Consider the following 12,349-nt stretch of genomic DNA (forward strand, 5'->3'; position numbering starts at 1 on the left):
CATTCAGCATCGTTCTTAGCCCGACCCCAAGCTTTAGTCTCTTTAAGGGTTGATCCGAGCTTTCTGTACTAACAGCAGTCAAACACCCAAGCTAACTTGCTAACTAGACACAAATGAGAGAACAGCTCACTCTGACCATTTTACTCGCCCTAGCAGAGCTGGCTTGGCTGTTTTTATGTTATCCAGAGCGTTGGTGACTGTAACTGTGGCAGCAATTTAATTATGCTTTTTTTGCCAATGTTTACTGACACCGGCCATATTCAACAGGTGTTGAGCGTTCGTAAATTCATCAGTTATTCTGCGCTCTGGCACGCTCTCGGAGGGCACACTGGATGCACTGGCCGATGAGGAGGTTTGATCTGAGCGTTCTGACCATACAATGGCAGTCAAGCACCCAAGCTAACTGGCTAACATTGGCTAGCTTGCTAGCTACTTCCAGACACAAATGAGAGTGTTGGCGACTGTAACTGTGCTGCTGGCAACAATTTAATTATTGTTTTTTGCCTACGTATTCAACGGGTGTTGAGCGTTCATAAATAGTTATTCTGCGCTCTGGCACACTCAGATGAGAGTGCTTTGAAATAGGAGTAGATGGCCAGATGGTTACTTGCATAGTGGAGTCTTTTGTTAAGACATGTAGCTAGCTAGCTAGGTAAACAATGAACCATAATCCCAACTCATGATGTTACTACCCTGCATGAATCTGCAAGTAGCTAACCAATCAGGTTCAATGTTAGCTAGCTAACATTAGGTTATAACTAGCCAAGCAAATTGCTCTTAGATACAAATAATAAGATCATACACTAGCGAGCCAGCCAGCTAATGTTAGCTAGCTAGCTAACAGTACATTTTAACTTGAAATGAAAAGACCTCGTCAAAATTAGAAATGTAATATCTGAAAATGTAGCTAGCTAGACTATCTTACCTGTGATCTAAAATTGGAGTAGATCGCCAGAGCGAATTTACCAGCTATGTCTAACAGTTGTCGCAGTGACATTCTATTGAAATGGATACTTGCACACAAGGTTAGCTAGTGAGCCAGCCAGCTAATGTTAGCTAGCTAACAGTACACTTTAACTTGAAAAGAAAATGACTTTGTCAAAATTAGAAACGTGTAATATCTGAAAATGTAGCTAGCTAGACATCATGGTTGGACTATTCTCCCTGTCACGGATGCCATGGTTGATCTTTAGTTTAAAGATGTAATCAGGAAACCTGTGTTTTCTCCATCTCCTTAGCTATCATACTCTAATTCCACTTATTTCAAAACTCAGTCCTCCAGAAAGTGGAGAGCAACATTTATGCAGTTCCACTATGCAATATATATACAGTGGGGAGAACAAGTATTTGATACACTGCCGATTTTGCAGGTTTTCCTACTTACAAAGCGTGTAGAGGTCTGTAATTTTTATCATAGGTACACTTCAACTGTGAGAGACGGAATCTAAAACAAAAATCCAGAAAATCACATTGTATGATTTTTAATTAATTAATGTGCATTTTATTGCATGACATAAGTATTTGATCACCTACCAACCAGTAAGAATTCCGGCTCTCACAGACCTGTTAGTTTTTTTTAAGAAGCCCTCCTGTTCTCCACTCATTACCTGTACTAACTGCACCTGTTTGAACTTGTTACCTGTATAAAAGACACCTGTCCACACACTCAATCAAACAGACTCCAACCTCTCCACAATGGCCAAGACCAGAGAGCTGTGTAAGGACATCAGGGATAAAATTGTAGACCTGCGCAAGGCTGGGATGGGCTACAGGACAATAGGCAAGCAACTTGGTGAGAAGGCAACAACTGTTGGCGCAATTATTAGAAAATCGAAGAAGTTCAAGATGACGGTCAATCACCCTCGGTCTGGGGCTCCATGCAAGATGTCATCCCGTGGGGCATCAATGATCATGAGGAAGGTGAGGGATCAGCCCAGAACTACACGGCAGGACCTGGTCAATGACCTGAAGAGAGCTGGGACCACAGCCTCAAAGAAAACCATTAGTAACACACTACGCCGTCATGGATTAAAATCCTGCAGCGCACGCAAGGTCCCCCTGCTCAAGCCAGCGAATGTCCAGGCCCGTCTGAAGTTTGCCAATGACCATCTGGATGATCCAGAGGAGGAATGGGAGAAGGTCATGTGGTCTGATGAGACAAAAATAGAGCTTTTTGGTCTAAACTCCACTCGCCGTGTTTGGAGGAAGAAGAAGGATGAGTACAACCCCAAGAACACCATCCCGACCCTGAAGCATGGAGGTGGAAACATCATTCTTTGGGGATGCTTTTCTGCAAAGGGGACAGGACGACTGCACCGTATTGAGGGGAGGATGGATGGGGCCATGTATCGTGAGATCTTGGTCAACAGCCTCCTTCCCTCAGTAAGAGCATTGAAGATGGGTCGTGGCTGGGTCTTCCAGTATGACAATGGCCTGAAACACACAGCCAGGGCAACTAAGGAGTGGCTCCGTAAGAAGCATCTCAAGGTCCTGGAGTGGCCTAGCCAGTCTCCAGACCTGAACCCAATAGAAAATCTTTGATGATGTATCAAATACTTATGTCATGCAATAAACTGCAAATGAATTACTTAAAAATCATACAATGTGATTTTGTGGATTTTTGTTTTAGATTCCGTCTCTCACAGCTGAAGTGTACCTATGATAAAAAAAAATACAGACCTCTACATGCTTTGTAAGTAGAAAAACCTGCAAAATTGGCAGTGTATCAAATACTTGTTCTCCCCACTGTATAAGCTGCGTTAGACAGGATTACCTACACATACTAACCCGCTCAAATAGAGAGAAGCGTGCTATATGGCAGACCAATCTGAACTAATCTCTCGGGAAGTCCAGCCCACTCATTATCTCAGCCAATCATAGCTAGCAGGAAGGTTGCTCACTTTGTCTGTGGCTAAACCAACTAGGCTGGTAACTTAACAATTTTATTCGTATTTACAGATGGCATACAAGTTTGTAATTAAGGCACATGAAAGCTCACATGTTCCAGAAGGCGTTCAAACGGCTCTCGTGTGAAGTAGTGACCCGCAACACACGCCTAGTTTCCTGAAACGGGTCACATATTTGGCGTGTAGTTGGTTGGCATTGTTAGTTAACAAGCTGAGATCTCTGCTCAAGTTGGCTAACGTTAGTTAGCTTGCTAGCGTTTGTTTTGAGGAGAAGAGGCTAGCTCCCTGTAGAATCGAGAGGGTATATGGGGGAGAAGATTAGATGTGCAGTTGCTTCAATCAGGGTGTTGCAGTAACCCAGACGAGATGACAGAAAATTACTACGGAGATGAAAAGGTGAGATCTCTCAGATTCTATCTTACTTTAGATAGCGAGATTTAAATGTCGAACCAAGGCAAGGATGTTCATTTTATTGATTTGCTATGAGCTGCTTTTTCTGAAAATGTCTATATGATATCGATAGCTAGTTGTTATTGTTGTTCTAGTGCAATGCCCATTTTAAATGTTACAGCAACAACATCATGATCATGTAGTCATGCATCTGCAGACCAGCGAGGAGGAGAAATGCCTGCTTTGGGTGAGCTAGCTTGAACCTCCAATCAATTAGCTACCTATAATATCAGATGAACATTTTGTAGGAAAAGCATAGACAGAGCTAGCTGTCTGTAGTAACATTATTATTGAGTAAGCTCCTTCCTAGATGGCCATGTCCAGGGGTGACATTGGACAGTGACACACTGTCTCCCCCCCCCCGGTCTCATGTGTAGAAGCTGTTATTGATGAAAGGGAATAAATATGAATCATGAAAACGTTGTTCCATAAATAATATATCAAGAACTTGTTTTCATTAGAAAATTGGTGGTGGATTGCATGTGTTACTCATCCTAGCGAATAATTGAAATTAAAATGTAGTCCACTCCAGATCAGATAAACGTTCACACCCCACCGCCTCAACCTCCCCCTCCTAACCCCGCCGCCTCAACCCCCCCCTCCTAACCCCACCGCCTCAGCCCCCCCCTCCTAACCCCACCGCCTCAACCTCCCCCTCCTAACCCCACCGCCTCAACCCCCCCCTCCTAACCCCACCGCCTCAACCTCCCCCTCCTAACCCCGCCGCCTCAACCCCTCCCCTCCTAACCCCGCCACCTCAACCCCTCCCCTCCTAACCCCACCGCCTCAACCCCCCCCCCTCCTAACCCCACCACCTCAACCCCTCCCCTCCTAACCCCACCGCCTCAACCTCCCCCTCCTAACCCCGCCGCCTCAACCCCCCCCTCCTAACCCCACCGCCTCAACCCCCCCCTCCTAACCCCACCGCCTCAGCCCCCCTCCTAACCCCACCGCCTCAACCCCCCCCCCCCTCCTAACCCCACCGCCTCAACCCCTCCCCTCCTAACCCCACCACCTCAACCCCTCCCCTCCTAACCCCACCGCCTCAACCCCTCCCCTCCTAACCCCACCGCCTCAACCCCTCCTAACCCCACCACCTCAAACCCCCTCCTAACCCCACCACCTCAACCCCCCTCCTAACCCCACCGCCTCAACCCCCTCCTAATCCCCCCGCCTCAACCCCCTCCTAATCCCCCCGCCTGAACCCCCTCCCCTCCTAACCCCACCACCTCAACCCCTCCCCTCCTAACCCCACCGCCTCAACCCCCTCCTAACCCCACCACCTCAAACCCCCTCCTAACCCCACCACCTCAACCCCCTCCTAACCCCACCACCTCAACCCCCCTCCTAACCCCACCACCTCAAACCCCCTCTTAATCCCCCCGCCTAACCCCCCCTCCTAACCCCCCCGCCTGAACCCCCCTCCTAACCCCACCGCCTCAACCCCCTCCTAACCCCACCGCCTCAACCCCCTCCTAACCCCACCACCTCAAACCCCCTCCTAACCCCCCACCTAATCCCCCCGCCTCAACCCACCTCCTAACCCCACTGCCTCAACCCCCCTAGTGTGATCTATCAGGGGAACTAAGTAGTGTTTTCTCTCTCTTTCCATCTCTGTAGACTTCTGTAACTAGAGTAGACTGTACACACACACACACACAGGCACACACACACACCCTCAAAAACACACCGCTAAACACACTTCCTCAAATAAAAAGATGTGGAGATCACACAGGAAATTGAATGAAAAACATGCCCATATTGCTTTTAGCCTCACAATGCTCTTTCTCTCTCTCTCTCTCTCTCTCTCTCTCTCTCTCTCTCTCTCTCTCTCTCTCTCTCTCTCTCTCTCTCTCTCTCTCTCTCTCTCTCTCTCTCTCTCTCTCTCTCTCTGTGTCTCTCTCTCTCTCTCTCTCTGTGTCTCTCTCTCTCTCTCTCTGTGTCTCTCTCTCTGTGTCTCTCTCTCTCTCTCTGTGTCTCTCTCTCGCTCTCTCTGTCTCCCTCTCTCTCTCTCTGTCTCCCTCTCTCTCTCTCTCTCTGTCTCCCCTCTCCCTCTCTGTCTCCCTCCCTCTCTCTCTGTCTCCCTCTCTCTCTCTCTCTGTCTCCCCCCTTTGTCTCTGTCTCGCTCTCTGTCTCTCTTTCCCTTCTGTCTCTCTTGCTCGCTGTCTCGATCTCTCTTTCTCTCTGTCTCTTTCTGTTTCTCTCGCTCTCTGTCTCTTTCTCTCTGTCTCATTATCTTTCTCTTTCTGTCTCTCTCCCTCTCTCAGTGAGAGGAAGTAGTGTGATCGCACCACCACCTGCTCTGTCTAAAAAGAGTTGTGCGCAGCAGCTCTAGCCGGAGTTGGGATATTTGGGTCAAAGAGCACAGTTGGGTGGGTGGGCCTTTTTCTCCAAGGTTTCTGTGGCCTGTGAAAATGGAAATCTCCCATTTTCTGTTGGCCGTTACGGGATACATCACCTTCAGAGAGTGTGAGTGAGCGAGAGGGAAACATTGAGAGAGAAAATACATCAACAGACCGAATAAGACAATGGAGAAAGAGAAACAGCTAGAGAGAGAAACACTCACAGAGGGATAAAGATACATATATACATATATAAGCCACAGACAGAACTAGAGAGAGTGAGACAGAGAACAGCATAAGGGTTAGTAGTGTTAGGTTGTAATTACCAGAGTAAGAACTCGACTGACACTGTGAAATATTAAACCAAGTTTATTCTTCCCAAAGGATCGAACAGCTGAATCAACCAAAACATGTTTACAATAGAGGAGGTATATGTTTCCCACTTTGGGTGGAGTCTCCTGATTCTTGCTGAACATAGTTTCCTGCCTAGCATTAAAGATACTAAGTGATACGGGCATTAAACTTTTCCTTCTCCCTTAACGTGACCTGAACTGACCCCCCCCACCCCCCCCCCCCCCACCCCTTCATCACCAGTCCATGACTCTCTCCACTTATCAATGCCTGTCACATATGATCGCTTTCCCTACACTCAGTACATTCCAAGTTTAATTGCACCCCCTAGATATACCTTCCTCCTACAGATAACCATTAACTTTGGGTGTAGACCCTCTAAACCATAGCACTCAATATTTCAATAGAACACCTGATAATTAACTCAATTTCAAGTTTAATAGTTAGAACCCAGAATCCATCCGTAGGCAGTCACATGTGATACACCAGTCCGACAGCCAGGGTGGAGCTCTGTGTGTCTGTGTTGGTCTACTCTATGGCTACGTCACAGTGGAGCTCTGTGTGTCTGTGTTGGTCTACTCTATGGCTACGTCACAGTGGAGCTCTGTGTGTCTGTGTTGGTCTACTCTATGGCTACGTCACAGTGGAGCTCTGTGTGTCTGTGTTGGTCTACTCTATGGCTACGTCACAGTGGAGCTCTGTGTGTCTGTGTTGGTCTACTCTATGGCTACGTCACAGTGGAGCTCTGTGTTGGTCTACTCTATGGCTACGTCACAGTGGAGCTCTGTGTTGGTCTACTCTATGGCTACGTCACAGTGGAGTTCTGTGTTGGTCTACTCTATGGCTACGTCTCAGTGGAGCTCTGTGTTGGTCTACTCTATGGCTACGTCACAGTGGAGCTCTGTGTTGGTCTACTCTATGGCTACGTCACAGTGGAGCTCTGTGTTGGTCTACTCTATGGCTACGTCACAGTGGAGCTCTGTGTTGGTCTACTCTATGGCTACGTCACAGTGGAGCTCTGTGTTGGTCTACTCTATGGCTACGTCTCAGTGGAGCTCTGTGCTGGTCTACTGTATGGCTACGTCACAGTGGAGCTCTGTGTTGGTCTACTCTATGGCTACGCCACAGTGGAGCTCTGTGTTGGTCTACTCTATGGCTACGTCTCAGTGGAGCTCTGTGTTGGTCTACTCTATGGCTGTGTCATAATGGAAGCCTAGTTCCTATATAATGAGCTACTTTTGATGAGAGTCCATAGGCCTCTGGTCCAAAGTATTGTTCTGTGTTGGAAATAGGGTGCCGTGTGTTTGTGTGTGTGTGTGTGCGCTCACACGTGAGCGAGCGGAGGAGGGAGGGAGGATTTGGCCGGCTGCCAGACACTGTGTGATGGTCGGGGCTCCTCAAGCTTCTCCCAGACTGACCTACAGTAACCCTCTGGTCCTCTAGCTGTACAGTAATAGCTTGTGGGTATTACCACATACAGCCATCGTCCCTGGATTCATTCTTACTCTGGTGAAACAGACATTTCTGCTTTTGGAAATGTGTTTTCTCTGTGGAGTGGTCTGTTGACCGCTCTTCCCCCGAAGGAGAAAATATACTGATGATAATCGAAGTGTAATTTACTGCTAACCATCACATGAATCATCCTAGCCTGCAGTTCTTTCAAAGAGAAACTGAAGCGTTTACATGGGCTAGGGTTTGTCTGTGTAGTCTGTGTCCCATCTGTCTGTCTGCTCAGTACGCTGTATTTCAGTTCTGGAGAGCTAGCTAACATTCAGCAGCACGTTGAAAGATAAACGTTGAAAGATATTTAAATCCCCAAGGCTATGAGTTTCACTTCTTGTTGGCTGTGAAAGTTTTACACAGGAAAAAACATGCTCATATTTCTTTCTCTCTCGCTCTCTCTCGCTCTCTCTCGCTCTCTCTCTCTCTCGCTCTCTCGCACGCTCGCTCTCTCTCTCGATCTCTCTCGCTCGCTCTCTCTCTCTCGCTCGCTCTCTCTCGCTTTCTCTCGCTCTCTCTCTTTCTCTCGCTCTCTCTCCCTCTCGCGCTCTCTCTCGCTCTCTCTCTCTCTCTCTTTCTCTCGCTCTCTCTCTCTCTCTCTCTTTCTCGCGCTCTCTCTCTCTCTCTCTCTCTCGCTCTCCCTCTCTCGCTCTCCCTCTCTCGCTCTCTCTCTCGCTCTCTCTCTCTCTCTCTCTCTCGTGCTCTCTCTCTCGCTCTCCCTCTCTCGCTCTCCCTCTCTCGCTCTCTCGCTCTCTCTCTCACGCTCTCTCTCTCTCTCTAGCCCTCTCTAGCTCTCTCTCGCTCTCTAGCTCTCTCTCTCTCTCTCTCTCCCGCTCTGCCTCCGTCTCTGTCTGTCTCTGGGACAGGGAATGGAGGAGGGTGCAGACTGCAGGGTGGCTCCTCATTATATCATTAAAGACACAATCACAGATGTCTGGGGAGTGGGAAGGAGGGCAGGTATTGATTTCTCTCTCTTGTTATTATCCACGGCCCTGAGATGAACACATCGTCTTTATCTAGAACACATCGTCTTTATCTGGAACACATCGTCTTTATCTAGAACACATCATCTTTATCTAGAACACATTGTCTTGATCTAGAACACATCGTCTTTATCTAGAACACATCGTCTTTATCTAGAACACATCGTCTTGATCTAGAACACATCGTCTTTATCTAGAACACATCATCTTTATCTAGAACACATCGTCTTGATCTAGAACACATCGTCTTTATCTAGAACACATCATCTTTATCTAGAACACATCGTCTTTATCTAGAACACATCGTCTTTATCTAGAACACATCGTCTTTATCTAGAACACATCATCTTTATCTAGAACACATCGTCTTTATCTAGAACACATCATCTTTATCTAGAACACATCATCTTTATCTAGAACACATCGTCTTTATCTAGAACACATCGTCTTTATCTAGAACACATCGTCTTTATCTAGAACACATCTCTGCATCCTGTAGAAGAGAAGAATCCCATTGTGTCTGATAGGAGGCTCTGTTTAATGTCCTTCATGGTGATAGAAGGCTCTGTTTAGTGTCCTTCATGGTGATAGGAGGCTCTGTGGGTTTGCACGAGGTTTGTGATTTATAGTCCATTATTCAGGAGGAAGTGAGCGTCGTAGGCCAGGGACTGTAATAAACGATGAGCCTCCCTGCTATATGCCCACATCAGAGAGACTGGTGAGCCCATCTACACTCTATCCTTTCACTAGACCCCCCCTCTACCCCACCACTGGACCCCCACCCCCCACCCCTCCGTTGGACCCCCCCCCACCCCTCCTCTCTACTCAGATGGAGCTCCTCTCTACTCAGATGGAGCTCCTCTCTACTCTCAGATGGAGCTCCTCTCTACTCAGATGGAGCTCCTCTCTCCTCTCAGATGGAGCTCCTCTCTACTCTCAGATGGAGCTCCTCTCTACTCTCAGATGGAGCTCCTCTCTACTCTCAGATGGAGCTCCTCTCTACTCTCAGATGGAGCTCCTCTCTACTCTCAGATGGAGCTCCTCTCTCCTCTCAGATGGAGCTCCTCTCTCCTCTCAGATGGAGCTCCTCTCTACTCTCAGATGGAGCTCCTCTCTACTCTCAGATGGAGCTCCTCTCTCCTCTCAGATGGAGCTCCTCTCTCCTCTCAGATGGAGCTCCTCTCTACTCTCAGATGGAGCTCCTCTCTCCTCTCAGATGGAGCTCCTCTCTACTCTCAGATGGAGCTCCTCTCTACGCTCAGATGGAGCTCCTCTCTCCTCTCAGATGGAGCTCCTCTCTACTCTCAGATGGAGCTCCTCTCTCCTCTCAGATGGAGCTCCTCTCTCCTCTCAGATGGAGCTCCTCTCTACTCTCAGATGGAGCTCCTCTCTACACGGATGGAGCTCCTCTCTACACCTCAGATGGAGCTCCTCTCTACTCTCAGATGGAGCTCATCTCTACTCTCAGATGGAGCTCCTCTCTACTCAGATGGAGCTCCTCTCTACACGGATGGAGCTCCTCTCTACTCAGATGGAGCTCCTCTCTACTGTCAGATGGAGTTCCTCTCAACTCTCAGATGGAGCTCCTCTCTACTCTTCTCATTTTAGATGAGTGGAAAGGATCTAAGAAACTAGTGTCATTCGTGTCCTTGTTTTAAACTAGAAACATGCTAGGACGGGGAACGGAGGGGGAGGAGGGTGCAGGCTGCATGGTGGCTCCTCATTAAATCATTAAAGACAATCACAGATGTCTGGGGAGTGGGAAGGAGTGCAGGTATTGGTTTCTCTCTCTCCCTCTTCTCCCCCACCCCCTCTCTCTCTTGGATTGACTTTCTCCCAACACCCCTCCAACCCTACCAGGCTACTACTTTGTCTTCTAGACTTTAACAGTCAGTCAGCCACAAGAAAGTTGATAGCACGTCTGTCTGTCTGACTGTCTCTCTTCAGGTCTGTCTCTCTTCAGGTCTGTCTGTCTTCAGGTCTGTCTCTCTTCAGGTCTGTCTCTCTTCAGGTCTGTCTCTCTTCAGGTCTGTCTCTCTTCAGGTCTGTCTCTCTTCAGGTCTGGTTCTGTCTGTCAACATATACCCTCTCCAGCTGTGGTTGTTGGTTTGAACCACATCTAGGCTTTAGCTCAATGGGTTCATAATGTCGTGGGGCTCAGCAGACCGGGGTTTGGTCTTCTGCAGGGTTGTTAGTGTGCTTAGTTGATTGGTATAGTTTGATGCTTTCATTATTGGATACTGGCCCCTATTAAAGCAAAGCCTTCAGCCTCGAACACTGACAATGTGTTTTAGAATGTAGCATCAATGCCACACTGATCACAGCACCGTTCAGCAATCAAACTGACCTTTGTTTCTCAGAGTTCTGTTGGGAGTACTGCGTGTGTGTGTAGTGCCACAGTACCTATGTATTACCACAGTACCTATGTAGTGCCACAGTACCTATGTATTACCACAGTACCTATGTATTGCCACAGTACCTATGTAGTGCCACAGTACCTATGTAGTGCCACAGTACCTATGTAGTGCCACAGTACCTATGTAGTGCCACAGTACCTATGTAGTGCCACAGTACCTATGTAATGCCACAGTACCTATGTAGTACCACAGTACCTATGTAGTGCCACAGTACCTATGTAGTACCACAGTACCTATGTAGTACCACAGTACCTATGTAGTACCACAGTACCTATGTAGTGCCACAGTACCTATGTAGTGCCACAGTACCTATGTAGTGCCACAGTACCTATGTAGTACCACAGTACCTATGTAGTGCCACAGTACCTATGTAGTGCCACAGTACCTATGTAGTGCCACAGTACCTATGTAGTGCCACAGTACCTATGTAGTGCCACAGTACCAATGTAGTGCCACTATGTAGTACCACATAAGATGCTCTTATCCAGAGTGAGTTACAGTAGTGAGTGCCCTGTGGGAATCGAACCGACAAACTCTGGCATTGCAAGCGCCCTACTCTACCAACTGAGCCACATGGGCCAGAGCTGTATATGATGCCGTTTTGGACTCAGCCACATTATCGGTTTGGTGTTGTTGTGTTTTCATGCCCAGTAATATTCTCTGTTTGTTGGTGTTGTTTTAACAGGAAGTCAGAGGAGGAAGTGGACATGGAGAAGGTGACAGCTGCCATGGTTCTGACCAGTCTGTCCAGCAGTCCGCTGGTCAGGAGTCCTCCCGTCAAAGTCAGTGGTGAGTCAACCAAACATGTTTCTATCCTTTTATACAGGTGATCACACTGAGATTAAGAATCTCTGTTACAAGGCAGTTTTGTCCCAAGACGGCAACAATCCAACATTTGATAGAGCAAACAGTTGCTGAGAGGTGGTCATAATAGCTAGCGTCTGAACGTGTTGTATTGCTGCGCTCTGAACGAACTGACAAAGGAAGTTGTTTTTTGTTGAACCATTTCCCATTTAATATGCATTATTCCTTTGCTGAGGTTAGGTCATGACTCATGATGATGATGATGATGATGTGGACTAGTGCAGCGTTTCCCACCAAGTGAAGCTGAATGTTGTCTTTGATCGCTCGTCTACATCTTCAACCCCTGATTGAATTTGAATTATTGAGTGGGGTTACCACTGTGAAATCTAAAAGAGACATCCTCTTCATCTGCTATAATGTACATTTATATGAATCACAAGGCCTCTAAACGGAGTCCCCGGAGTGAATCAACTGTAAATTGGGTGTGGTTTGTTTTACCACTCAAAACAACTGCAGACGTTGCAGCTGTGAATCACTATGTGTTTGAGTCGGTGCTGTTAGATGCATTTGTTTCTGATGCATATGATGGTCCCAGG

At 47.6% G+C, this 12,349-nt stretch overlaps 1 protein-coding gene across 1 annotated transcript in view; it reads left to right on the forward strand.

Annotated features, from left to right (window-relative positions):
* LOC110487927 (zinc finger protein 704) overlaps window positions 1-12,349 on the forward strand; it is a 78,814-nt gene that overhangs the window by 47,960 nt on the left and 18,505 nt on the right. Inside the window, exon 3 of the mRNA XM_021559844.2 lies at window positions 11,635-11,738. Coding sequence (XP_021415519.2) covers window positions 11,635-11,738 — 104 coding nt within the window. The remainder of the gene's footprint in view (window positions 1-11,634; window positions 11,739-12,349) is intronic.

Source organism: Oncorhynchus mykiss, chromosome 32, assembly GCF_013265735.2.
Source record: "Oncorhynchus mykiss isolate Arlee chromosome 32, USDA_OmykA_1.1, whole genome shotgun sequence".
In the NCBI taxonomy this organism is placed as follows: Eukaryota; Metazoa; Chordata; class Actinopteri; order Salmoniformes; family Salmonidae; genus Oncorhynchus; species Oncorhynchus mykiss.